The sequence below is a fragment of the Atractosteus spatula genome, chromosome 12 (genome assembly GCF_055471065.1).
Source record: "Atractosteus spatula isolate fAtrSpa1 chromosome 12, fAtrSpa1.hap1, whole genome shotgun sequence".
Classification (NCBI taxonomy): Eukaryota; Metazoa; Chordata; class Actinopteri; order Semionotiformes; family Lepisosteidae; genus Atractosteus; species Atractosteus spatula.
This window is the reverse complement of record NC_142717.1, coordinates 9,234,518-9,262,402: the sequence shown is the minus strand read 5'-3', so window position 1 is coordinate 9,262,402 and position 27,885 is coordinate 9,234,518. Positions and strand designations below refer to the sequence as shown.

Here is a 27,885-nt window from a genome sequence, read left to right as displayed (position 1 = left end):
AACACTTCACATCAAAAGAAGATAAAATTATCAAATTTCTTAAATTGTAATCCAATTTTTTTTATTTGCGACTGATTGTAATATCGGTGTCTTTAAAGTAGTATGATGTCAGAAATTGGTATTTGTAATTCATTTAAAACTCAGAACTTTATTCTAACAAAAATGTAACTCTCTTAGTCAATGAAAACACGACACATAATAAGAATTTCTACATATTTCTATAATGTTAAAAGAACAATAAGTTATAATGAATTTGTGCTCCTGTGCGTATAACTACTTTAATTCAGCATCTCTACCCATTTCAAAGCACATGCATCTAGAAAAAGAAACACTCAAACTACTGTATTTCTTGGGCATAACACCTCCAATTGCAGAACACAATCCTATTAACATAAAGCACTGTTGTCAGATGTACCCTTTGGATCTTTGGTTTCACCTGCTGACAATTTGATCAGCAATTAGCAGCTACTGTACCGTCACTTTGGACCTCATTAAATACTGCATTTGAGCCAAGAAGGCTGCCAGGTGCAGTGGCCTCTGGGGGAACAAATCTACAAGACTTTCTGTTCCTTCACACAAAAAGTAGATATGAAAGAAGATTTAATCCTTACAGAGAGCAATAGGCCTGAACTCACATGATGAACACATTCCTCTTTTACTTTAGTTCACTCCTAACACTGCGCAACAGAGAATGAATGAAACCAGAATGAATTTAGAACACACAATATAAGATTTCAGTGTTTTAAAGTTGCTTTGCAATGGTATGGTCATTCAAGAAGGGGGCCTTTGTCCCATCAAACAGATGTGATTTTTATTATAACTAAAATAATAAAGACCAGCTTTGAAGCTTCTAAAAGCTGGGAGGCTTACATTTGCACTCTCAGCAAAACAGACTTAAGTACAGATGCATGAACGTAACAGCCTACATTAACAGACATTTTTATTTTTATTAAATAAAGACAACCCAGCCATCAGTCCTCTACCTTTCTGTCCAGGGGCTCCATGAAAGCCTGGTGGCCCCTTGGGGCCCATTGATCCTCTTGGTCCAGGATGTCCAGTGGACCCAGCAGGCCCAGCAGGCCCAGGAGGGCCCATTGGCCCAGGTCGGCCCGGTGCCCCTTGGGCTGCTGGCCTTCTGAGATCAGCTGTCAACTCAGTAATCTGGTCTGAACAGGAAAAAACACGTTTTAAGTAAATTGAAGGAAAAAAAGAACTACTTTCCTACATATATGCCTTTTATATCAATTTACTGTGTCGAACGTTTATTAAACAAAGATTTTTCTTTCCCAATTAAAGATAAAAATGCCAACCTTGAATTATGCTCTGGCAGATCTCCCTGATTCTCTGGTCACTTGCTTCCAGACCCTGTATGAATAGAAATGTTCTTTCTTAAATCTAATAACATATCATTGTTAGAAAAGTAGTGATAACTGAAAAAATCTACAGAAAACTTAATCCAACAAGTAAGCGTTTATTACTCTTGCTCCTACAGTATATACAGTATATTGTAAGCTACAACCTACAAATCTGGTTTGAATGCTAAGACTAATATTAAAAACCAGATGATTCATGGATGAATCAAGGTTTTCAAACTCTCATTGAAAACCAACGTACATTGTAACCTGACAAAAGTGAGCAAAACAGAAGCACTCAATGGCAAAAGCATACATTTTAAGGAAAAGATAAAGTCTAACAAGGAAATAAGATCATCAAGCATTGCTTTTTAATGAAAAGGTGCAGAAATAGTGTAAATTATTTATACCACCTACTGTATTACTGAATTGGTACATAAAACATAAAAGTATTAATAAGCTTAAAATTCATGAACTATTGATTATCACTAATGAAAGACATCAGAGATCGGTAAGCATTGTTTATTCATGAAAATATGCAAAAATACAGTGCTTATTAATTCTATCTCAAAATGTCATTGGAAACATTTTTGCATGTCTGTTCTGTGCACTCTTGCTGCCGGGCCAATGCGCAGCATTAAAAAGGCAAATATCAAAACAAAGGCCCACTTCTGTCCTCGAATATTTTATCGGCCTGTATTAGTACAAATTAAATATGCGGAAGTAAAATCAGCTGCAAATGTTGGTTATTTAACCTGGACCTTTGGAGACCAAAGGTGTTTTGGTCTCTACATTAATGCTGGTGGATGTTGTTACTTACAGGGGCTCCTCGAGGCCCAGGAGAACCAGGAACCCCCCTCTCCCCATCCAGCCCACGGGGCCCTATGGGGCCTGTGAGACCAGTGTGGCCTGGTAACCCGCGGACACCCTCTGGACCCTTTGGGCCCCTGTCTCCTTTAGCTCCTGGCTGAAGAAAGAAGTGTGGATAGTTTTAATTAACACAGGACCACTATATGAATTACTAAGACATACCAAAAACATCCGTGTAAGGTTTATGCCCTCATATGCCCATTCACACTCACATACAAGTCTGAAGCCCGTCATTTTTAATAGATTGTGCCTTGTTACAAATAATTATACATAGTATTATACAAGTATTAAAATGATTGAGACCTCTCCAGTGATTCAATCAGAAAAGGCACGTATCTGAGTGCAGGCTGAGCTCTGATGATCTATGAGCCTAGATCATGTCTCTAGCTGATTGCAAGCCTGATTCTGCAACCAGTGGCACACATTGTCCAACTGCTGATGATGATAGAGTGGGATTAGTCTACCATGGCCTTCTCGGCTCTGTGAGACACATCGACCCCTGTGGTCTGCCGGGCGCATGCAGGCTTGCTGTAATGTCAGTGATGGATGGGCTTCTCCTACAATTAGCACTGATCCTGTGTTAAAAGACGATGGCTCGAAGGTGTCGAAGGTGGGTGAGTCAGAGTAATCTCTCTGGCAAGATTGTATTGGTTTGTTATTGTGTATTATTTGTTTCTGTGTATTCCTACAAAGTTTGGGATCCTGCTACCCAAGAGAGTGAGAGTGAGCTCTCAGCCTCCATACACTCTGGATCTTACAGAGGGTCTGTGTGAATGCAGGAAGTGCTGTCAGCTAAATAGAATAACTTCATATTTTAGGGAGAATTGAGACTTAATCAAAGTATTTGTCCTCTGATATTTAATTAAAGATTCTTGTAAAATTTTATTATAGTAGTTCAGGTGGGTAGCTGCGTCAGCATGCATAGGCTGCAAAGGAACAAGTAATAGGTTTATTCCATGCTGAAAAGAGAAGAAAACACAATGTTTCGGCCGTGGAGCCTTCTTCAGGGAGAGAAAGACAGGGCAGTAAGCAAAGGTAATGTACAGTAGCAGGAGAACAAAAGCCGGGAGAGAGGAGGGGCGGGAGGTGGGAGCAGGGGACAGACAGAGTGGCCAATCGGGTAGTGTGAAGTCAGGATGGGTGAGGAGAGGTGTGAAATGAAACCTACAATGAATAGAGAGAATTTAGAAGAAAATGAGTCTGTCGTTGAGGGAAGGGGGAAGCTGTGATCCTAGCTGCAGGATAATTTTAGTTTCTGTAGTCTTTCTGATGTGGGAGTTAGGAACTATAATAAACTTTATTATAGTTAAGATACACATTGAAAAATAAACTATAGATTTAGTTTATCACCTATGTGAACATTTCTTGTAACACAGGTTAATATGAATATACAGTTAAAGCAAAAACAAATAAATAACATATTTCAGTTCCCTAAAATATGTAATAAAGAGAAACATACCTCTCCTTTAATTCCAGGGACACCCGGAGGGCCCTGCAACAAACACATTGTTGTTTTGGTGAATTCATGAAATGTTACATATCAAAAAGTTGCCTAAAGCCTACTGAACACTGTATTAATTAATATGTCTAAAATATGTTTTATTTGTTTGCAAATTATTATTGTTGTTGTATAGAAACACAATGTACCATATCCCCCTTGGGTCCGTGGTCCCCAGCTGCACCCCGAATTCCCTGAAAATCAGAGAAATGACACGAAAATTACCACTTACATTTCCAAACACCATACTGTATGTTATACATTTTCAGGCTTAGGGAACAAACACATAAAAAGGTTAAGACTAAGAAAGGACTAACCCACCTGATTTCCTTTTGGACCAACAGGACCAACTGACCCCTAAAGGAAGAATGAAAAATACACTGACAATGTCAATGGCACTGACAAAACCTTTTGGCCATGTTAAAAAGAATCAAATAGTTGTAAGGCAGTACAGTCATTATAATCCTATTATATTCCTGAAAACAAAAATAAAGCTTTTTACCTTCTCTCCTTTGTCTCCAGTGTGTCCTTTTATACCACGAGGACCAAGGTCTCCTTTGTCACCTTGTTCACCCTGTTGGTAAAATAATTTAAGAGATGATGCAAAATATCTACTGTGTGGATATATCTCTTTTCATACTCGATTCATATAGTGTGGTCTTCATGAGTAATGACACCACACTGATATACTAAAAAATAAGCTTGGCAAACCGTGGGCAGATTGGAATTTGTGTTTTATCCTGTGGCTTTTATGTGTGACAGGGTGGATAAATTACACTTTAAGCTTTGTGCTGGATGCACTTGTAGCATTTGTTGGCTTAGTCTGTCTTCAGTTTACAACAAAAACAATCTTTTGGGAGCCCATTATCTGGCTAAATTATTAAATGGGTAATACATTTATATTACATATCTTTTCATTTGATCCCAAACAACTTCCCAAAAGAGGATCACTAAAAAAAGTTAACAATTGAACTTACCACAGCTCCTGGTGGACCAGTTGCACCTACTGGTCCTTGTTTTCCACCTTCACCCTTAAAAATACATTTAAAGATAATTTTGTATGTGAATCTAGTGAATCCTGAATTCACACTCCACAAATAACAATCATTGTGGATAGGTTTTGTCTAAATTATAATTTTAGCAAGACGTTGTTGTTCATTTTGGTGTGCAATTGTGCATTGAATCAGCTAAGGCTTACAAATCCCTATTTTTCTTTGCCAGATTAGCCTCCTAACCAGTTCACATGGCTACACAGATCGTAGATGTGTGTCAATATTCAAAAGAGGGTCTTGTTTTTCAGAAAGAACACTGATAAAGTCAGATTGAAAGATTTCATAGCTTTTTGGTGGTTTTTATAATAGTTTTGGTCAAATTGGCCTGTGCCTTATGAAATGAACTGTTAATAAATTCTTACTTACAGGAGGTCCCTTTGGGCCTGGTAATCCATTTGCACCTGCTGCCCCTGGCTCCCCCTTAAAGAATGAAACAGTTATATTTAACAATAAATGCACACTCCATGTTATGTTTTCTCTTAATTATTTAATGTGAATTAGTAATCCTTTCAGAACAGATAAGCGTTTCAGCCTAAATCATTACTCATAAAGACCTGCAACCCCAAGGAAAAGTCATACTCACTGGTTTTCCAGGAGGTCCCACTGGGCCAGGTGGCCCTTCGGATCCTGTTTCACCCTGGATGAAAACAATTTCAATGAACTCAAGAAGCCATTTCAAAAAAGAACCGTTTCATCTGGGAAAGGAGTACTTTGATATGGTTATCTTTTTTTTTCTTTTTTTTTAGATCTTACCTTTTCTCCTGCATGGCCCTTCATTCCTGGTGCTCCTGGTAGCCCCTAAAATCACAGTAAGCAGGATTCACACCTTATTCCACATGACTTGTTCATGACACCTTAATAAAAAATAATACAAATGGATGGCATGGTGGTGTGCCAGTTAAAATTGGTGCCACACTGTTCTTGGGTCTTGTTTTCCTCCTGAAGTGCCCTTGGGTGGAATTTGCATGCTTTTCCATTTGTCTTATGGGTTTCTGCTAGTTTATTTTTCCAACAATTCAAAGACATACTATCTATGGTAATTTGAAACTTTAAATGTTCCAACACATACAGTATGTGATTCATTTTTTTATCTCAGTATATATTCCTGTATATGAAACAAGGTTATTCAATAATGAATGATTCTAAAATCACCAGGAGATGAAAATCCAAAACAATCTTAAACAGAATGTGTCCAACTCTACTTTTCATAAATGTATGATATACGTTTTCGACATGAGCTTCATCTTTCAGTGCTGGTAATGCTTCAACTGGCACTATCGAAAATGGAGTTTGCATTTCACCCAGTATAATCATGTGGTCCCATGTGAGCTGTAAGACAATAACTATAGTTTCTGATCTTCACTTATATATAATTGGCATTTTTGCACTTACTGGGATTCCCACAAGACCCCTGACACCCACAGTGCCTGGTAATCCAGGTTCTCCCTTGAGAAAATATAAAAAAAATCACATCAGTGCTGTGCGACAAAAATTGTGTGTATCTGTCCTATCAAGTTAAGTGTTATCAGAAAGCTCCACATTCACTGTTAGTCTCTGTTTACCTCCATCCTAACCACAGGCAACATACAGTTTAAGTCTCATATTTGCCCATTTAAATGAGATTTTAGAAATGACACCTTGGCCAAATGATAAAAAAATATTTAGTCATGAATTTTCTTCTAAAACATTTTTTCTGCTTCTACAAAAAATCCTAAAATAACTAAATAATTTGATAATATAAGAAATTACTTCATTAGGGTGTTATAGGTAGATCTTTGATTTTTAAAACATGTTTATTTATATGTCTATTTAATATTAATATTAACAGATTAAAAGATAATGAAAATTATATTTTCAAGATGTAAATAGCTTTTTTTGTGCTATTCTGGGTTACTGCTATCCCTTTTTGTAATGAAAGACTATGAAACTTTTATGAGGCTTATTAAAATGGGAAAGTTTTACTGTTTGTGATTTTATTCAAAAACTGCAAAGAACATTTGATTGATCTGAAAACATTGTTTGCTCGTGTTATTTGAGAGATAAATCATAATGCAAGCTATTTTTGACCACACTGACTTCCTGATACCACATTGATAGAAAGTAAAGGTTGAAAAAGAAAATACATGAAAGTGGTACAATTAGAATAAAATACCTGTGTTATAATTTGAAATGAAATATTTACCTTACTGCCATCAACTCCAGGATTTCCATCATTTCCATCTTTACCAGGAGCTCCCTACAAACATAATTCCCATTAAATATACCATGGCAGTATTCTAATACAATGACTTCTTAATCACATTGTAGTAGCCAGGATTTGCAATTAGATAGCTTGAGTATGTCTGTAATTTCTCATAATGAGGTAGTTAAATGGCATCAAGGAGTAAATCTTCGAAACCCCCACAGTATAATTGAGGACTGTGCTGTCACCGAGCAAGAGAATTATACCTCCTGTGTAGGTCTCAACTCAGTAAAGTTAATTGGAGAGACTTCTAGATGTATATGAATTAAAAACAGGATATCACCCTGTCAGCATGATTATTCTAAAAAAAATAAAACAAATTAAAGTGCTTTGAGACTTTAGGATTTCACAAATACAATAGGTAAAACTACAAAAAGCTAACCTTCATACAAATTTAACAGTGAAAAAGGGGGATTTATCAATATTCAATTACTAAACATTAGTAAACAATACGTACAGTTTCCCCTTTCTGGCCTTTTTCACCTTCCTCTCCCTGTGGACCTCTTGGACCCTTGGAACAAACATTGGCACATAAGGCATATTAGTACACTAAGAATAAAGTATTATTACATATTTCTAATAATCTTTCTTTAGCTTTAACAAATTAGCTTGTTCTTCTGTCTAAAGCACTAGTAATGCAACCAAAATGGGCCTTTGTGATAAAGAGCATACCAGATGTTTGTAACATAGTCAAGGATATGCATACAGTGTCTATTCTCAACTCCCTAAAAATAATTTGTGCAGTATAGCTCCCCTCTGTTTGGTATTCTCTTCTACCAAAGACTACTACTCTCTTCTGTGATGACTACCGCATTCATGTCAGACTTTAAGTTTCTTTAAGACGCTAGGATGGATGAAAATGAGTCCGTCAATTCTGCCCAAAGATTCTTTCTGGAACCAAAAATGTCTTGTGTTTCATTTTCACATCATCAACAAAATGAGTTGACGTAAAATAATTACTAATTATTGTTACTTGAAGTGCAGTTGAACTTTTTTGTCGATATTATGAATATGAGAGTCTATTCAGTAAAACATATATACAGTAATCTACTGAATATGGAAGACAGTAATAGGCAATATATTTTAACTCAAATGTTATTCATTCTTGTCTCAGTAAATTATGTGATGAGTGAATGATCAAAAGATTGATTTACAAATACTTACATTTGTTGGTTTTCTATGTATGGATAGGTACAGCATCAATGAATGGTATATTGTACATTTAACACCCACGTATGACACTGGTTGTTATTGTACAGTATTTTATTGATTCCTAGCAGCCTTCAAAGCACTGGTCCAATTTCTAATTATTTCAGGACATAAAAAAATACACAACACTACTGTAGAGCACCTACAGTATGTTTAGTTCAGCAGAATAGAAGAACTGCATAAAAGTGAAGGTGGGTGATCTACTTACTTCATCTCCTTTGGGACCTTCCACACCCTGAGGCCCTCTCTTGCCTTCTTGCCCCTACAGATGACATTTAACAATAAGCCATACACTAGTTAAATCTTCGTATTTATGCATAAGCCATTTGTATAAAATCCCTGATAGTTTCCAACAAAATAAATACCTAAAGTAAGAGAACAAAACAATTGAATAAAATGATTAATTTTAAAACATTAAAGCCATAGTTACAGTAACTTAATGTAAAGGTTTTTAAATGATTCACTGAAATTGCTTTGCAGTGCCCTGATCCTGAGGGTCTTAAAACGTATCTTTTCTAAGTCAGATTGACTTACCACTGGGCCTGGTGGTCCAGTAGGTCCTGGGATCCCATTGAACCCAGGAGGACCCTATACAGATGAGTGACAAGACACACTTACTCTCTTATGTTTAATAAATGTTTAGCTTTATGTGGGAACATAAAAGGAAGCATCTAAATACATTAAGTAAAATGAACAAAATAACAGTAAAAGTAATAATACTAACCTTCTTTAATTAAGAACTTACAGTATGTGTTGGCTCTTTATGGTGCTATATAAAATAAAGTTTATTATTATGATACATATCCCATTAATGGTAAATTCAGCTTCGTTCATGAAGATAGTGAAAGTTCTTGTCACCATAAATGGTATTATACATAATTACTATTGATTAATTACATAATTACAATTACATTACTATTATGGGCAAGATTTGTTTAAATGTGCTTCACGAAAGTCATACATAAATTATTGAAGTTATTAGGCACAGCACTTTCATATTGATTTTTAGTGTTTACAATTAACTACCTACATTTACATTGCAAATATATATCACTCTGTATTCATTAGATCTCAATTTTGCAAAACCTAGTCTTTGTCCTTAGTATGGAATGTGTTTAAGCATTATTAAATATGATTAGTAAAATGTCATAGTAGTACTGATTATTTATATAATGTAATGGAAATTATACAGTTTGTGAATCTCTGGTCTGTTAGAAAGAACATTTAACATGATTTTCTCCATTAAGAAAATAAATGCCCAGCTTTTTTATGTCAATTGGTAAACTGAACAAAATGAAATGCAAGTTAAAGTAACTCTGGGAATAGTGATCAATATCTTCAAACTTTTCTTGAAGGAATAATAAGTTTCATAATTAACACAATTTTATTGTTTTTTAAGTGGGAAAAGGAATATGCAAAAGGCAAGGTAAAAGTGTTGAAAACAAGTAAAAGTTTATTCCATGCTGAAAAGGGAAGAAAAGAAACATGACTTCTGGCTGTGGAGCCTTCTTCAGGTGTTGACTGTTGACAGGTGTTCTCTTTTCAGCATGGAATAAAGCTTTCCTTGATTCCTTGCAGCTTATGCATGCTGGTGCAGCTACCCACTTGAACGTTAAAGTGATTTTGTGTGACAAAAAATTAACTCTAAAATTGTGGAACACTATTTTCTAGATAGAAATACAGTATACTGTAATTATAAAACAAAAGAGCAATAAATACAGTTCTACAACTACTACAATTGCTCTTTGGCAACTGCTATAGGTTACCTGAGAACAAATGAAAAAATCTCAGCCTTTCATTCATTTTTTTCAACATGTTTACTTTTAATTGAGAGTCACCAGTTGCTAATTCATTTTATTAATTTGTTCATTTTTTCATTTGTTGAATCTGGAATCACCAAATGATACTCAACCAACTTATTAGTATTCTCAGTCCTGATACACTGAAGATAGGAAACATGCACTGTTGAAATAATCACCAGGTTGACTGTCTTTTTCTCAAAGCAAGTCAGAACAAGCGGCGCTCATTTTTTTAAACCAGCGTGGCTGTCATTTTTCTGCTCACCTTATCACCTTTGTCTCCAGGGTTGCCAGGAAATCCTTTCATTCCTCTTGGTCCCTGTTAAAAAAACAAGAAAACAACAGATACCATTGTTCTTTAAATACACCAGTCTTTGACCTCACAGACATCAGAGATTTTTTAATAAAATAACTTTCTATCGAGGGATCCACTTAATATCCACATAATCATCAGGCATGGGTGTGATCATGTAATGGACTTGGCACACATTTGGGCATTTCCTACTAAGTAGATGTGTATTTTAAAAGTACTGTGATTTGAAAAAGAGATATTTATGGTACTTTAAATTTAGGTGCACAGACGTAGGTAGTAAATATGTGAGCTAAGAGTGAAAGGCAATACATTTCACTTTATATATATTGTTAAAAGCTTGTGGCAAAGAATATAAAGGACCCATGTGCCTCAAATTGTCACCTACTGACTGGGTACATTTTATTTAACCACTCCCTCTAATTTTGTAATAATACCTTTATCGTGATAAAAATTGTATTAAAGACAATGATCATCAGCATGTTGGCCTTAAGCCTTTCTTTTCTTGATTTAGTTTTTAGGCAAGAACTCTGTTGTTCACACTCATTGTCGTTAAAACTCTTCAGAGTACTTTGCTATTCATGGCTGAATTACCGCTTCATAATAATACCTTAGGGAGGCTTTAAGATAAATGCAGTAATTAGATGAAAATTATAAAATTATTCTGTTTCAAGAGAGCAAACAGACATGAATGCTAATTTCACCTGGATACATAAAACAGATTAAAATATTGCAGGGAAATGGAAAAAGTAACCTTTCTTTAAAGAAGGAGAATGGGAAATTTAAATTAAGATTGCACAACAATGAACTGTGCAGTAGAGAGCATACAATTGATAACTTACAATTGTTGACTTGCGATTACATGTATTAACATACTGTAATAGTGCTCAAGGGAGATATAAATATATTTTTGATGTGGTTTCATAATATCAATAATGTTAAGTGGCATTAAAAAACAGGAGATTGTTGGTCTGATCTGGCCAATAGACCTGGGTTTTACTCCTGCCATTGTCAGTATTCACCCCTTTGCTGATTCAGACCTGAAGAAAGCTCCAAGCTGAAAAGTTTCAGCATAGAATAAAACTTTGCCTATTCCTTTGCATGCTGACGCAAAATAAAGTGTAGACATTTTTTTATGCAGGAAAACATTATTATTTAACATTTTAACACAGCATTACATGCTGAGATGAAAAGCTGCATGGTGACACAACACCCAATACAGACCGTTCACACACCACATGGAGAGTATCTCATGGTACTGTATGTCAAATCGTGATAATTTCAATACCAGGAAGAAGGTGTAATAAGTAAAATTTCTGAGTTGAAGGGGAGCTTAATTTATAGTATTCCAGCTAATAATAAGCTTACCTGATTTCCAGGGATACCAGGAATGCCCTGTGTACCAGACGCCCCTGGCTCTCCCTTTATGGAGCACACAAAGAAAAAAAAATTAGTCTCCGTGATCTGACTCAAACTAACATATTGAAATTTAAATCAAGAATCAGAACAACAGACATTTGTTTTAAATGTATGACTCAACCTGTCATATTATATGTTATATAAAGCCAAGTCAATCAGATTATTCAGAAAATGTCTTGAAGGCATTCTTAGATCAATAAGCTACAATCAACCAAACAAACCAGACTGAAGAACAGTCTTCCCTCATATGTAATATTATTTGTTCTTCTTATTATTTGCTTAACAGATGACCTTATCCAGGGTGGCACTGACATACAGTGATTACAAAATTTCACAGGAAAGTCAGAAACAAAAGGAAACACCATAATTGACAGGAAGAATATAAATAAAAGGAAAGCTGAAAAAAGGCATGAGCTTTTTTAAAATTTGACAAATGTATTTGTCATACATATCTCTTCTATACCAATATACAATGGTTATGCAATGTCAGAAGTCTAAAAAAATTAATATTTATGTGATTTTGTTAATTTATTTAGATAATAGTGGACCTTCACTCAGAAGGCTTTACCTTTTGTCCAGGTTTTCCTGTCTCTCCTCTTTCACCGTGGATGCCTTTGTGACCCTGAAAATCAAAAGGTATTGAATACATCAACAAAATACATCTTAATGGAAAATGCAGTATTTATTTCAGATTACTGCAACACCTTTTATAGATGATTACTGTATTTTCCATATTCACTGGATTGGATGAATTCCAAATTCCAAATTCTATTCATTTACCATCAACGGTGGTTGATTCCCACGTTTCAATTCTGGGGCCAAGGCTACCTTGTGCAAAATGATTTCAGTTTGTCAGCATTCGCAAGGAGATCTCTCCATTCCAAAGTTAAATGATGCACAATTTCTCCATAAGCATGGGAGAAACAATTTTGTAGACGTTGTAACATATGGCAGAACTGTTAAACAGAAAGTGTAAATTATTTGTTTGACTGTATAAATGCATACGTGTTTTAATTACCTTAAGGCCCGGTGGTCCTGGATTCCCTTGAGGTCCTGCAGGACATGATGGTTGGCACTACAAACAATGATAATAGTCATTTCTGTGAACACAAATCTATATTTTTATGATGCATAATGAACAATAAGTAAGTCACTCTATTAATCTTATCTTTCTAATGCTACTGTATCTTTCATACCGAGGTAAACTGTAATTCCTTGACAGCAACGTTCAAATCTGTTTTTACAGTCATTGGATTGTTGTCAAAGAGCTGAATATTAATCATCTGCATATATTATATATGCGTATCATATTATATTTGTTGTGTTTTTTTCCTGTTTTGGTAATATAGAAACCTAGAAAATGGAACTTAGTTTTTTTTTTTCAAATTAATAATTACATTGTATTTAAAAGCATTCTTTGATAAACACTGAATAAAAGAAACCTACTGTAACTCTTTAACACTGACTTACAAAATCTCCGCTCCCCTCTCCTGTGGATACACCAGATGGCCCCTGAAGGTAGAAATAACCATCAATATCAAGAGAGGTCTTGAGACTAGGTTACTGTCATGGTTAGCAGACCAAAGATACTGTAGAGTACCCATTCCTTCTTTTGTCTGCCTGAAAATTTAAATGCTCAGATTTAGTTTCAACATATAGTCTGTAAAATAAACCTTTTTCATAGTAAACCAACAAGCACAAAATAGGGAACTGATTAAGAAGATCTGATCTGATGATAAAGCTTTCTCTGAATTTCGTATTGTAAGACTTAAGGCTTTTAGAGTGAGAGTTTACAGGATATATGGAGACCACTCCTGTGGAGGACTCATATAACCCCAAGTGTTTGGACAGTCAGGTCATTTTTAAAGATAATTTCAAAATTTGTTTAAAAGAGGGAGCCATCTTGGAATATAGTATAGAAGAATATAGTAAGTTGATGGCCTAGCAGAGAGTAAAGAGAACACTGAGGGAGGCAGGGGTGCAGTCCATCCATACTGTACCACCCTTTAACCCCAAAAGCTTAAGGTCCTCCATTTTCATGAACAGCATGTGTTCACATTGGCACAGGAGGCTGAAGAGTTTGCCAGATCTCCAGATCTTTGAGGGAACTCCTCTACCAACATGGTTGAAGTTGAATGATACCATTTCTTTTATTCCAATTATTTCATCAGGGCAATGTACTCCTGTAACTGACTTTTTATTGCCCGGGAAGATGTCAGCTTGGCATTTCTATGTTACAACTATTGAGAACATCATTAATAATTCAACCGCATCTACTGCACAATTGGAAAAAAATAATTTTAGGAAAATCACAGAATTGAATCCCAAATTGGCTTTTCCGATTTAAAATCTGTGATGTTAAAGAAATAACTTCACTGCTTAGACATTGTGCCAGATTTCACCTACAGTATGTACTGTAGATATAAGCAAATATGTTGTTTTATTCAGATCCTTAGTATAAGTTCTACATAAAGTTGTATCAGTGCCACATGGAACTCATCAATGCTGTAATAATCCCAATGTATAACTAGACTGAATAAAGATATTATTTTCCTATACTATTGATTTCTGCAATTTTTCTGCAAAGCTTCAACATGAAATGTACTTACCTCTGGTCCTGGTGGGCCAGGTGGACCAGGAGGACCAGGAAGGCCAGGGTTGCCTCTTGGACCGACTGGACCCTGTCAGGCACAAGTTGACAGTTACCCTCCGAGGACAAAAATCATGTGAATTATCCTTTCCTTATGTGTTTTCTCCTTAGAATTTTATTAACCTATAACTACTGTAAATCAAATAGTGGGAGTAGGAAGTGCATCATTTAGTTTAGTCTTCTTCCTTGTATTTTATAGATTCAATGTATTTTGCAATAGTTAATCAGCTCTACATTTTGGTTGATTTTAACCATCTTAATTTTTCCTTTTTTAAAAAGGCATTAGACATGTGCATTTTTGTGAATTATATTGGTTGCAATCTTAACAAAATAAAGATTTTGGAAGGATAAAAGATAAAGGAAGGACAGGTCCTCACCTCAGGTCCTATATTTCCGGGGTCACCTGGCTCACCAGGTTCTCCTGGAGGCCCCTGAAAAGAATACATAGACATAGAAAATAAACAACAACTTGGTGACAAATTTGGCCAATTTACTAATTTGGTAGCTTTAAAACCTTTCTTAAAAGAATTTCAGCTTGGGGCTCATTTACCTTTGCTACATGGCCAAAACGGCCTTTTATTTGTAGTTGTTCAGATTGGAAAGCCTTTTGCACACCTACAATTAACTCATGGTTATTGGAGACTTGATTCTCTGCAGCACTGAAACTAAGATTAGCACCATATAGCTGCTACTGTAGTTACACTAGGGATAATAATGGAAACAAGAGATGACATTCAGAAGCCATTGATGTATGCAGTGCCTTCTTGAAGTATTCAGAACTTTTCTATGTTGTTCCAATTTGTGAAATTACGAAGTGATGCATACTTTTTTCTAAATTCTAATGCTCAAAGTGAAGACTTCTAAAGTTAAGCTACCTGTACCTGTAGGTGTAACACGTGTAACTAATTTAATTTCCTATATAAAATGGAGAAAATCATAAAACCGAGCAGATAAATAACAGGCAGCCCACAACCTGTTGCAAACCAAGTGATCACCCTGCAACTCATAAATGGTTACCCACTGAAACTCAGTAGATGTGAGCATGGCCAGTGTCTGGATGGGAGACCTCCTAGAAAAGCTAAGGTTGCTACTGGAAGAGGTGTTAGTGGGACCAGTAGGGAGCCCTCACCCTGCAGTCTGTGTGGGTCCTAATGTCCCAGTACAGTGATATACAGTGATAGGGATACTAAGCTATAAAAAGGTGCCGTAATTTGGATAAGAAATAAAACTGAGGACCTGACTGTCCATGACTGTCCATGGTCCATTTAAGAAATTTAATCCAATCAGATACATATGTACATACAGTATGTATTAGAAATACATTATTTCAATTTAATTTCACCTTTCCTGTCCCGTTAGCCTATTGTATACTCTCAGGCAATGCTCTTATACTGCATGTGTCCTGCCTAAAAATCAGTTATTCCATCATCCTGAAGGTTTAGAACATATTCCAGAGGAAAATAAAATTTCTCAAATCACACTACATAAGGATGCTTATCAGGGAACTATAATGGTAAAGCACAAGCCCATTTGAGGACTATATAGATGTACAGATCTGATATAATCTAATATAGGATAAACAGTATGATATACAATATACAGTATGTCACTGACATGATAGATTCCCATATGAGAAAACATATAAGAACAATCCACAGAAAAACATACAGTACAGTTATTAAAAAAATGATCAATTCTCACACATTATTTGAAATACACTTAGGCAAGAGTATCACATAACTCCTTTCTAGGCAGGTAATTAATCCCATTGTTTTATTTATCAGGTCAAATTTTTTAATGTAATTTAACAGCTAAGTAGATTCCATGGTATCTACTGTACAGAATATTTTCAAGCCAGGTTGGAAGTAATAGTAGTTCATCCAATTAATTAGACTAATTAAATAGAAGAGGCTAATGGCTGGGGCAAAAGCCCTCCAGGTAGGGTGTTTGAGTTTGATACTTCTACTTCAAGAACTTGGTGGATATAAAGTTACAAAAGTATGGCATGGAGTTTAGGCCAGTTTATACCCCAGTAGTTTGATAGACTTTTCTACCAAGTGGTAAAACAATGGATTTTTATTTTTAAAAGCGATAACCATATAAATGAATACAGGCAAGTTCTGTTAATGTATTTTATTCTCTGCTGCCTCATTTGAATCTCTTTGTAGTCAGGGTCATAATTTACAATTTGAAACAATAAAATAAATTAAGGATCACCTTATGAGTGAATCAGTACGTCAATTTATATACACTACATTCAGTTTGCATGCTAACTGACGTGAGTGCATTCTCCAATAGTTAGATTGCAGCACTCAAAAGGAATCTAATCAATGACCTTCTGAAAATGAAGAAGTAATTTATACCTAAATGAAAGCCTATTGATTGATGAAAATGTGTACCTTTGCAAAGAGAAGTAATAAAAGCTATCTATAGGGAAAGTGATAAAAAGGCCATCTGTACTTACTGGAGTTCCAACTGATTCGGGTCCCTAGGAAAAAAAAAATAAAACATAAAATAGAATGTTATTACTATGTAAATCAAATCTCAGCATTTTAATTTTATATTTGTTTTAATCACATACAGTCATCATCATCCTGACTGTATTTTAATTTATGTCAGTTAAAATCATAGTAGTGGATCCTGGCTTTCTTATAATAATCTGATATTCTGAATAAAAGAATATTTAATTTCACTTTAACAATGAGAGAAAATAAACACTGTTTAAGATTATATAGCATTAGTAAAATCCAAACTCCAGTGACTGCAATGTGAGATATTTTTCAAGCAAAAATACACCATAACTGTCTTATTGATTTTGTCCGCAAACTACAGTATACTTAGTATGACAGCACAGTTTAATAAATAATAGCATTATAAATTAACTCCAGAAGACTGAAACTTACAGGAGGGCCAGGTGGACCAGGAAAGCCAGGAAGTCCCTATGGACAATTCAAAGAGAAATAGTGCAATTTTCAAAATGCCTTTTTACATTTTTCTAATATTAGATGGCTTCCTGTAGCTGAGATTTAGCACCGACTGTAGCTGACAAAGCAACTACTGTATATGAAATATGGAACATTAATATTTATTGATAGAAACTGCACTTCTAAGAATTTCACTGGTACACTGGGGAAGACATTAAAATGTTTTGCAGCATGATATCATTTACAATTATGCTTTGAATAGTTTTGCAAACACAATTTTATTACTGGTCTTTTGTAAACTTGAGGAGTATACTGTAGGAAAACAAAGTTAAATATAATCATGTAGTGAGGAACCACTGAACATATACAGTAGATGCTCTATATTATGCAGGGGCATTCTTATTCCAGCAAACATTCAGTTTCATTGCATATCAATACTTAAAGACTACAATGGCAAGGCAAACTTTTACGACGTCTTTGTCATGGGTAAGGCTTCACATTTAACAGTTCTCTCACCTGTCTTGCATAAGGATCAGCTCATGGCCTACAGTACCTTTTATTGTGCATATTCTACACAGAAAACCAGCATTACATTCAATTACAATGTATTACAGGGCAGTTGTAATGTGACTTACATAGCTGTACACTCCTGTGTGCTTTTACAATCACACATTTTACAATCTATTTGAACACTTGGTTAGTGAGAAAAACAACCCCAAGTGTTAAACTGAAGTTCTCCTTTTCTGGTAATTGTCAGTACATGAAGTGTAGTCAAATATTACCCCTAGTTTCAAACAAAGGTTGAGTGTAAGACATAATGCTTCTGTCAACTGTAAACGAACATATTTCCCATTATCCATTTTATCGTAATCAAGTAAAATGTTGAGTAAATTTGTCGTCGCTCTGTTTTGTAAAAATACATTAACAAAAGCTAAGCTGTATGGCCAGATTAGAAAATGAAATACTTTGGCAGAAGAATATAGACTGTCCTAGTATTAATTGAGAGAAAACATGAAATAAAGATTAAATCCACCTACCCTTTCACCAACAGGTCCTCTAGGCCCCAAAGGCCCTTGTGGCCCCTGAATAAATCAAGAAGAGATTATTTTAATGCACACATTCAAAAGAAAAAAAAAATCAAATTGAAAAAGCTGAAGTGAAGTTCCATAAATTCTTAATGCCCCCCCCCCCCCCCCAATGCCCTGAAGAAATATACTGTATCTATGGGTATTCAGTCATTATTAAATTATTACATCACACAAATAAACATCTTGCGGCTTTGTAGTGCATTCTGATGTTGTAGTTCTGTAGTGTTTGACTACTTGGAAGAATGATCTAAAGTTGGCAAGCAGAGGAAATTAAACTTACAACAGCTCCTGGGAGGCCTGGCAATCCTCTCTGTCCAGGGAGACCGATTTCCCCCTGTTCTCCTTTTGTTCCCTAAACCAAACATATTTTATGAAAAATGTTATAACTATTATAAATCAACTAGCAATGATGTTAAGACACTCAAGCAACTCTAAACTTTTTATCAATTGAAAACATGTTATTTTCTGTGCCTTTCCGTAACTTACTTTGTAAGGAAAATAGACATGAGAGTAGCTGCTACCTGACCCCATGTAATCCTAAAAATAAACGTGACTGAACATTGCTTAAATGAGTTGCTTGTTTCTGTAGTTGCAGTTTGAATAAACCACACTTGAGAAATCAAGTAATATCATGTTTCATATGGCTTTGATAAAATGTAATACATTTTCTTCACTGATTCTTTGTTCACAGTAAGTAAAGTCATGTAGATTATTATTTCATTGATTAAAAACAAAAGTAGGAAAATTAAGATGATAATAACACTTAAGTGGTATATTATGCTACTATTCTATTATGTCTGAATAGATCATCAACCAGTAACTCTGTATTTTTTTTAGATCAAACAGAATCTCAGAATTACACTTATTCTTTGTATAATGAGAATCAGAAAAACTCCATTTCTATATGTATTGTAATTTCATGGGTAAATAAAACATACAGATTTTGATATTTAATAGTTAAATGTTCTGTTATCATTTTGATTAATTGAATATTTGTGACTCGTTGTGATACACTTGGATGAATTTGTTATGTGCAAATTCCAATCAATGAGGAAGTCCAAGTGTGACTGTCTGGGAAGCAGTGTTGCTAGATGAGAATATAAAAGCTATGCTGTGGATATGATACCAATTACACTTGGGTTCCATTGAACATTAGTAGAAAAAGCTGGAATGACATATGGCATCTATGGCACAGAGACCAGTGAACAGGAACATTTCTGTGCACATACTGTATACAAAAGGAACAGGACCAGGATAAAGAATATAAGACTATATGTCATATCTGTTCATTAAAATACCAATGTACCTGCTACAAAAAACATTTCTGCATATTCCTTATAATATCTTTGTGATTTTACAATTATAGTAATAGATTTCTTTTGATGTTTTCATCATGATTTCAGTAGTTCCCTCATATCCTGTGATACTGAGAAAAAAATGTATTGGAGGTTTGTTTGACATAACTTGATTAGCTGAGGGCACAGCAGACTAATGATGAGGCTGACAGAACCCCTTTCACTTTCAGAAGGAATGAGCTAAGGAGCTGCTGTTAGGGTGTAAATAGGGTGACAGGTCAGAAAGATGCACACAGGGAAATTCAGGAACAAGATATAATGTATACAGTTTATGTATGTACATAGCAGAGTAGACGCAGGTGAGATTCGGACCTGATCTTCCTTCTCAATTTATATAAATAGACTTCACACAACGTAAATATTTAGAAAGTTTAATTCTTACAGGAATTCCTGGAGATCCAGGGAGGCCCGGAATACCCTGCAAATGAAAATGTGACAGTTGGAACTTAAAATTGCCAAAGTATAAGGGAAAAAGACAAAATACTGCTTTGATAAAAATCCTTCCACAAAAAAAAAACAATTTGCAGTGAGTTATGGGAAGAAATTTTTATTGCTCCTGTTGGGAAATATTGCAAATCTTACCGAACGTCTTTCTGTGCTTTCTTCTTTGTGCTTAAAACTATTCTCCTCACCTCTTACAAATATGATCAATGATTGCTTTCATCTCACCTTTCTCCCTTATTGTCATGTAGCTTATCTACAGTATCTTTATAATTCCTGTCCCTTTAAAGACCTCCGTTGATCTGCAGCCTCTCTGTTTTCTTTTATTCCACTTGCACTTTCCCCTGTTGAATTATTCTGTTTGACTTTGACAGGCTCATCTCTCTCTGTCCTCTCTTTTGCAATCCTCTTTACCTGAAGGTATTATTTATGTTATCTTTCTGTAGCACATCTTTTCCACAGCACCTTTCAAAAGTTTCTTTCCAAATTACACTCATAGGGTTTCTTTTGTTAATAGCTTACACCATCCACCTCATGTTCTAGACCCCAATTCTCATTGTCCTTGCTGGTCTCCTAGTATCGGGTCTATCTCAATGCATTATACAACCCATATGCTTTGGTTTCTTCTCTGGGTAACTGTCTCTATCTTAATTCCAATTTAATAGTTTTGTCATTGCCTACATATATTTCAATCAGATCATCTACTTCTATTTCCAATACCTTTTCTTATCCTTTCTTTTTTGAAAGCACCCTTATTGTTTTTTTTCCTCATATTCTCCTTCCCATACCTATTCATTCTCCTCCTTTGTCCTGTGTGACCCAGCTAACTGCAAAAATCAGGATGGCACAATCACCAACAAACCTTCCTTTGCAAACCTCAACTGTTCCACACTGGATGCAGATCTTGTGACGTCAAACTGTTGATACTAGTACTACTACATGCAACCTTCTTCAGGTCACATGTATTAAGGCGGTGATCTGTTTGATTTTGTTACATGACTGTTATTTAAGCTTATTTGTGACTGTACTATAACCTCATACCTTATTTGCTCTTGTTGCAAATACAATGTCTTCCATTGTATTTATGTTTTGCTGTTAGAGCACTCTACTTAGTGTTGCACAGCAAACATTTTTTTACACCTACAAAAAGATAAAGAAAATCTTGTGTTTTCTTGCCTACTGTATTAAAGATATATAATGAAATAAATATTCTCAAGATATGTGGACTTTGAAAAATGTTTCACTTGTAATTTATGTCATTAATCCCCATCCATCCATTATTCCATTTTCTAAACACAGGGTTGTGGGGGAAGCCAGAGTCTATCCCAGCAAGCAACAGGCACAAGGTAGGATACAACCTGGGCAGGATGTTGGTCCATTGCAGGGCACACACAGACACAAACACGCACACTCTCACACTAGGGCCAATTGTATATAAGCCAATTTACCAACCAGCATGTCTTTGGACTGTGGGAGGAAACTGACACAAACACAAGGAAAACAAACAATCTCTCAGATAGTGTCCCAGGAATTGAACCGAGGGCCCAAGCTCTGTGAGGCAGCAATGCTGACGGCTGCACCATCATGAGTCTGTCAATAATATGCCTGTATTTTCACTAAGAAAGGAGTGCTTAGGTCAGAAAGGCTAAAGCTTCCAAGGTTCTTTTCCACTTACATCACGGCCATCTCTGCCACTTTCTCCCTGGGGCCCCTGGGGGCCGACTGGACCCTGGGGACCTGGGGCTCCAGGGACAAGTCTTGGGCCTCTATGGTCAGGCTAATAAGAATAGAAAAATGAAAAAAACAGAAAACAAAATTTAGGAGTTTGGCAAAATATAAATGCATATACAGGCAAGAGTAGATAAGAAAGCTTTATGAAATCATTAAAAATATAATGAGTTTCAGTTGAGATCCAATAGTAAGACTATTACGGCACTATTAATTATTACCTAGTCAGTGAGACACTGACACTTTCTAATAGTCTATGAATCTTATGTTATTCTGTTAATAAACATTGATACAATATTAAAATTGGATTTTGCTTGAATTCCATATTTGTTACCTGTAAAACAAAATACTCTAATTTTGTTAAAACACAGTATATGCAACCCCAAAACTAAGATATTACAATTCTCACATTTTCTACATAATTTTTTCTATTTGTTTGTGTGGTAGTGTACTTAATAGCTGTACAAACAGTATATTATGTTTATCCAACCAGCTGGACTTTCTTATTTGTCTCTGCAGATTACATCTTTGCAAGATGAGGTTGAAAATATTTATTTGATCTGAAAGCTAGTGCACAGGATGATCTTCCATAAACAAGCTAAACAACACAACTAGTAAATGTCTGAAACAATTTATAGTTTAAACCTGTAATCTCAGTGTGGCTTTTTTATAAGTGATGTCTATTTCTGTTGTTGCTCTCCAGAGCCCTTTCAATTAAAGTACCTTCAACAGAACACAGAATATATAACATGTCTGGAGTGGTGCTTGAAGCTGTGTTTTAAAAACTATAATATTGAATACGTGCCAAAAAAGCTCAGGCATTCATATGTCCTGTGAGCATTGCAGAATGATAAATGACCGAATATAATTTTGTTTTCAATTAATCTTTTTCACAAGTCTGCCACCAAGTTTAATTTGCACTTTTTTTAGTCCTCAGATGTAAACTTGTAATTTGCATAATTACTGTACATATAATCAAGGTTAAAAGAATGGATTTTTATTGTTTTAAAAATTTATTGCGTTAGCTTGTGGAACAAAAACCTGTTGGTGTGATAATCTTTATGTTGACTTCAATCAAATGGGCCAAAATATGTCAGTAACTCAGGTACTGGTACAAAATACAGAAAGGTAAAAGACTAAAAAAAGACAAAAAAAAGGTAAAAGTATTGTACCAACTTGCTCTTTACCTGGAACTGCAAACTCTCTTATGGAGCCAATTTCAGTTAAGTAGAAAATTCAAGACACTTCAGTGTAGAAAATGGGATTTGGCCGTAAAAAACAACAGGTATTCAGACAGAATGAAGCATGAAAAAAATTATTTGTCATTGATATAGAAAAAAGAACAAGATACAGTAGTAAAAGGTGGAAAATAAATACCTCAGAATTGGGAATGACTCTCTGAAGAAGTAGGAGAGAAACAACAAAAAGTAAGGTTAGTAAAAACAAAGTAACCCCTTAACCAAGTAAGTGATTCAGCAGAAGAAGTTGGTATCCTTCCAAAAAAAAAAGGCAGCATTGAGTTTCTTTCTTTAGCAGAGCTTTCAAACTTACAATCCATTAAATGTTCTAAGCTCTTATCTTGAAGCAGGTCTTCAGACACAATGCAAGCAGAAAAGAGCATGCCAGCAGTACAAGAAATTCCCATCTTTAAATATACTGTACAAATACTGTGATATGGGTCTTTCTACAGTGTAGATTCAAAACAATCCAATTTAAAAAGTATTTTATTATATTAGCTACAAATGTAAAAAACGTACAAGAAAGTAAAACATTCCAGTATGGTTTGTCATTTATTCCCTGGTTCAGCTTTCCAAGTAACCAAAACCATTTTTAAAACTAAATATTTTCCATATAATAGAGAAATAAATACTGCTTTGGGATAAAAGGGACACAAACTGACAAACTGTTGTAATTGTAAAGGGTTAGACCCTGTGATACATTTTAACATTCAACGTTTGTCTCTACAAGAGGTGATCTCACCATGATGTCTTCCTAACCATATATACCCAGGTTTATTGTTTCTGCTGAGGTTTGTACTTGATTTAAGCAAATGATAATGTAATACATTTTGTGTACTGTGTGCAAGAAGAATTTTTAGAAGTCTTGTATGCAGAATTAATTTCACATTGCAGACTGATCTTTAAACCAATCATGTAATGCATTTATAGTACACCAATTCTATACTAATAATACAGCTCTACTTCTGCATTACTATTGAATATTTTATGTGCCTCAGAAAAACAGAAATAGAATTCTGTTTCTATTTTTTAAAGCACCGTTTTTGTGCCATGCATGTAGACTGAGCCCATTATACTATAATTTATATAAACCCTCTACATATTAAAAACTGTGATGTTTTTATTATGTTATTTTTATTACCTCTTGTACAGGCAGCTCTGAGCAGGATTCTCTCTGGGCCCTCTGGGGGTCGCAGTGTATGAGCATCCACTGCAGCTCAAACTGTAAAGAAAAAAAACACAAGTTTACAGTTTTTTTTTGCTAGGTACAAAATTCCAATGATTTTTACTTGCCTAATTAACTATAGTTGTACAGTAAATATATCTACATTAGTTTCAAAGGGTAAACCAAAGTTATTTCAAGAAAGCTCTTACCACAACTGATGTACTGGAATCAGCATCAAGCCTTCCGATGAGAGTTTCCCCTTCTACATTGACTTCTCCCTTGGTTTTGATAGGCTTGGATCCAACAGGCTCACAGTCCAGATAAAGGGTTACTTGGTCATGCTCCACACCCACCATCACTTTGTGCCACTTATTATTGAAAAGTTGGGACAGTCCTGGAAAGGTGACCACCTGCAAATTGCTGTCTATGCCAATGAGGAAAAACTCTAGGGCCTGCTGGTCACCATTGAGTCTCAGGCCCACCTGCTTGTAGCCATCATCGTCCACAATTTGCCACACGTTCCATATTTTATTGACAGTGTTTTTGACCATGCGGAATGTTGTCACAAAAGAATACTCCTCTGGCAAACCATATGGGAAGATTACCCTGCAATGTAAAGGATAACAGAATCATTAATTTTGCCTTTTTGTGCCCCAATATAGCCACAAAGTTACATACAGTATACAGTAAATCATATTCTGTCGCAATATTTTAAAGAATTTATGCAAACTTTATTTAGGACTTTTAGGATTACATTTCATGTGTTTGCATTAATTAAATAGTACCGTCTGACACAAAACCAGTAAGGACCAAGTTAATGAATATTTCCACCCAGAAAAGTAGGAAGAAGAAACACAAAATTTGGGCTTTTGAGTCTTCTGCAGATGTTTCTTTGTACTTTTCAGTGTCAAATTTAGCTTTACTTGTTCTTTTGTAGTCAACGCACACTGACACGACTCCCCTAACAAACCTCACTAAACTAACAATAATTCCAATATGTAACCCAAACAAATTCTGCAATGCAGGCCTCTCAAACCTAATAAAAGATTGTTACTATCGATTGCACTTCTTAACTTTTGTAAGTACTGAAATACCTCACAACTTTTATCGTATTAAGTTGTCCTATGAAAATAAGCCTCAATGAAAACTGCTAAATATCAAGCTAAATTAAAAGTGGAAAAGGGTTAGATATTATTTTATTTCAGAAATCTCAAGGGTAATTTCATTGTGATTTTTGTTTTTTGTTTTAATGATGTATTTAACTTAAATATAATCATTAGTACACAGAAGATTTAGATTCTGTACATGTATTCTCCTAAATTATACAGAGGGTGCAGCTTGGTACTTCAGACAATGTTTTTCACTGTAGCTTCTAATAATGTTGAATCTCAGCCATTAACTAGGAGTTTTGATTATTTTTAATACAGTAGAAGGCATGGGGCTGATTGTGGGCTTAACCTGACATGTCAGAAAAATACTTAATTTGGTTCTTTTGAAAAAAAAACCCCAGAAATATACAGTATGTCAGTTGTTTCAGGGAGTGTAAAATTAGTTTTGACTTGTAATTTATCAAACTAATGAAATGAATGTTCAAAGCATTTTAGTTTCTGTCAAGCATACTAGCTTATGTAAAATTGTGTAATCCTTTTTGACAATGGAAACAATGTTAATATTTTAATGATGCTATAAATACAGAATAATGCCTGGCAACAGCACATCCAGCAAGAGACATCAATTAAAGTTTACCAAAGCCATGCTTTTTTTTCTCCTGTACCACTTGCTGCTTGTTAACAAGCAAAAAGCGCCATGGGTGGTACATTTATAGATGAATACTGCCGCCTGTTTTTACCATCTTGTAAATGGATCAAGGCAACATAATAAAAAAAAGAAGTTTCCTGTAGAACAATAAAGAGAAAGAAGGTGACTTTTTAGTATCCTGTGGTTGCACAGCTTTCAAACTGAATCCTGGCCTAGCCCTTATGGTACATCTAATGCAGTGGCTTAATGAATACAAAGAGAAATTCTGAGGACACTTAGGAAAGCCAGGTCTTGACATAATTTTCTGGTGTATGCATCTAAATAGATGCATAGATGAAACAGCACTCTTCTCAAAGATAAAATATGTCTGGAAAACCACCTGCAATCTATGAAAAAGTGTAAAAATATATTTAGTATTATAATAAAAGCAAAGGTTTAGCAATAAGCACACCTTAACAAACAAACTTTTCTCCTAACACCTTTAATGATATTGAACATTTCTGTTTACACAGTAATACAGTATAATAAAAAAAATAAGATGATGAAGAGTGTGCTACATACAGTAAAATAAAGTTAAGACGACATATTTCTTGAAAAATATTCACTTATTCATTAATCATAAATGGCAATAGTATTATTTTTTTCCATTAAGATTAATTAATTAGAAGGAAATTAAAATAGTGTGTAAGGAGATATGAGGTAAAGATAAAGTGAATCCCAAAGAAGAAGGAATTCAGATTTAAAAGTAGAAAAAAATGTTTACAAATCAGGTAATGGAAAGATAAGTATTTTCAAGAACTTAAGTATGAGCTAGAATTTTCAATTACAGGACAGTGATATGCTGTAATCACATGCCAACATCCTTGTAAAAAAACAGTTGGTATGTCATAACATTTGCCCTCAGGGACAACTTTGAAACTTTAATATGAATACTGTAAAGAGTATATGGAGACTCCTTCTAATTCCTGCGTGCACAAGTTTAAAGAACAGGGCTTTTAGTGTCCTGTAATGTACAAAAAACAAGTAAACCTGACTAGGGAAACTATTTTATTCATTAAATTATTTTAAAAATAATGACACAGATATGGTTTGGATAGCCTACATTCTGAGACAATTATAAATTCTTCATTTTTTGGTTTCAGAGGCTTTATAATGGACAATTATACACAGTGTATTGCTTTTATAAAGACTTTAAAAATGTATATTTTTTGCATTTCCTTAAAAAAATGGTGGTGCATTTTAATGAATCATTATCAGAGTTTTTTTTAGATCTGTGAATGAGATGTGTATTAATAATGATATTTAAAGCTTCTGGAATGTTTTTCAAGAATTTTAAAACCAAATCTTTTCTTTCATTAAGTAACGGATACTGTTATTTCATACTTTGTTTTTAAAGGCATATGTTTTATACACCTCTTGCTAAACTTAAAAAAATACATCACAGTTAAACAAACGATTGGATGAATCATCTACACAAAAAAATTAAAGAAACTATTTAAATGTCATTTAACCTGGTAAAACAAGGAACTGCACTGGACAAAACTTGGCTCTGTCCAGAAAATAGAAATGTCTGTTTTGGCTATCCCATTATTATTTGATTCATTTTCATTTTTTCATTTTTAAATATATTTGTCTTTGAAATCACATGTTCTGGTGGTATGAAACATTAAAACCTACAGTAGATGTACTTATAATTGACAACAAGCGAAATGATAATCTCAAGCAAATAGAAATAAACTAATTGAATATTTGTTTTAAGCAGTTGTTGGAAGCAAAAACTAGGGAAT

General features: G+C 34.8%; 1 protein-coding gene across 1 annotated transcript in view; it reads right to left on the bottom strand.

The window, feature by feature from the left end:
- col9a1c (collagen, type IX, alpha 1c) overlaps positions 1 to 27,885 on the bottom strand; it is a 42,843-nt gene that overhangs the window by 1,238 nt on the left and 13,720 nt on the right. Inside the window, exons 5-36 of the mRNA XM_088929666.1 lie at positions 24,550 to 24,946; positions 24,317 to 24,397; positions 23,315 to 23,335; positions 21,885 to 21,986; positions 20,151 to 20,186; positions 18,694 to 18,765; positions 18,363 to 18,407; positions 17,305 to 17,340; positions 16,866 to 16,889; positions 14,779 to 14,832; positions 14,361 to 14,432; positions 13,222 to 13,263; positions 12,770 to 12,826; positions 12,320 to 12,373; positions 11,701 to 11,754; positions 10,288 to 10,341; positions 8,758 to 8,811; positions 8,432 to 8,485; positions 7,472 to 7,525; positions 6,955 to 7,008; positions 6,165 to 6,218; positions 5,526 to 5,570; positions 5,356 to 5,409; positions 5,139 to 5,192; positions 4,698 to 4,751; positions 4,223 to 4,294; positions 4,042 to 4,077; positions 3,870 to 3,914; positions 3,682 to 3,714; positions 2,173 to 2,319; positions 1,311 to 1,365; positions 984 to 1,166 (exon numbers count right to left, since the gene is read on the bottom strand). Coding sequence (XP_088785792.1) covers positions 984 to 1,166; positions 1,311 to 1,365; positions 2,173 to 2,319; positions 3,682 to 3,714; positions 3,870 to 3,914; positions 4,042 to 4,077; positions 4,223 to 4,294; positions 4,698 to 4,751; positions 5,139 to 5,192; positions 5,356 to 5,409; positions 5,526 to 5,570; positions 6,165 to 6,218; positions 6,955 to 7,008; positions 7,472 to 7,525; positions 8,432 to 8,485; positions 8,758 to 8,811; positions 10,288 to 10,341; positions 11,701 to 11,754; positions 12,320 to 12,373; positions 12,770 to 12,826; positions 13,222 to 13,263; positions 14,361 to 14,432; positions 14,779 to 14,832; positions 16,866 to 16,889; positions 17,305 to 17,340; positions 18,363 to 18,407; positions 18,694 to 18,765; positions 20,151 to 20,186; positions 21,885 to 21,986; positions 23,315 to 23,335; positions 24,317 to 24,397; positions 24,550 to 24,946 — 2,249 coding nt within the window. The remainder of the gene's footprint in view (positions 1 to 983; positions 1,167 to 1,310; positions 1,366 to 2,172; positions 2,320 to 3,681; positions 3,715 to 3,869; positions 3,915 to 4,041; positions 4,078 to 4,222; positions 4,295 to 4,697; positions 4,752 to 5,138; positions 5,193 to 5,355; positions 5,410 to 5,525; positions 5,571 to 6,164; positions 6,219 to 6,954; positions 7,009 to 7,471; positions 7,526 to 8,431; positions 8,486 to 8,757; positions 8,812 to 10,287; positions 10,342 to 11,700; positions 11,755 to 12,319; positions 12,374 to 12,769; positions 12,827 to 13,221; positions 13,264 to 14,360; positions 14,433 to 14,778; positions 14,833 to 16,865; positions 16,890 to 17,304; positions 17,341 to 18,362; positions 18,408 to 18,693; positions 18,766 to 20,150; positions 20,187 to 21,884; positions 21,987 to 23,314; positions 23,336 to 24,316; positions 24,398 to 24,549; positions 24,947 to 27,885) is intronic.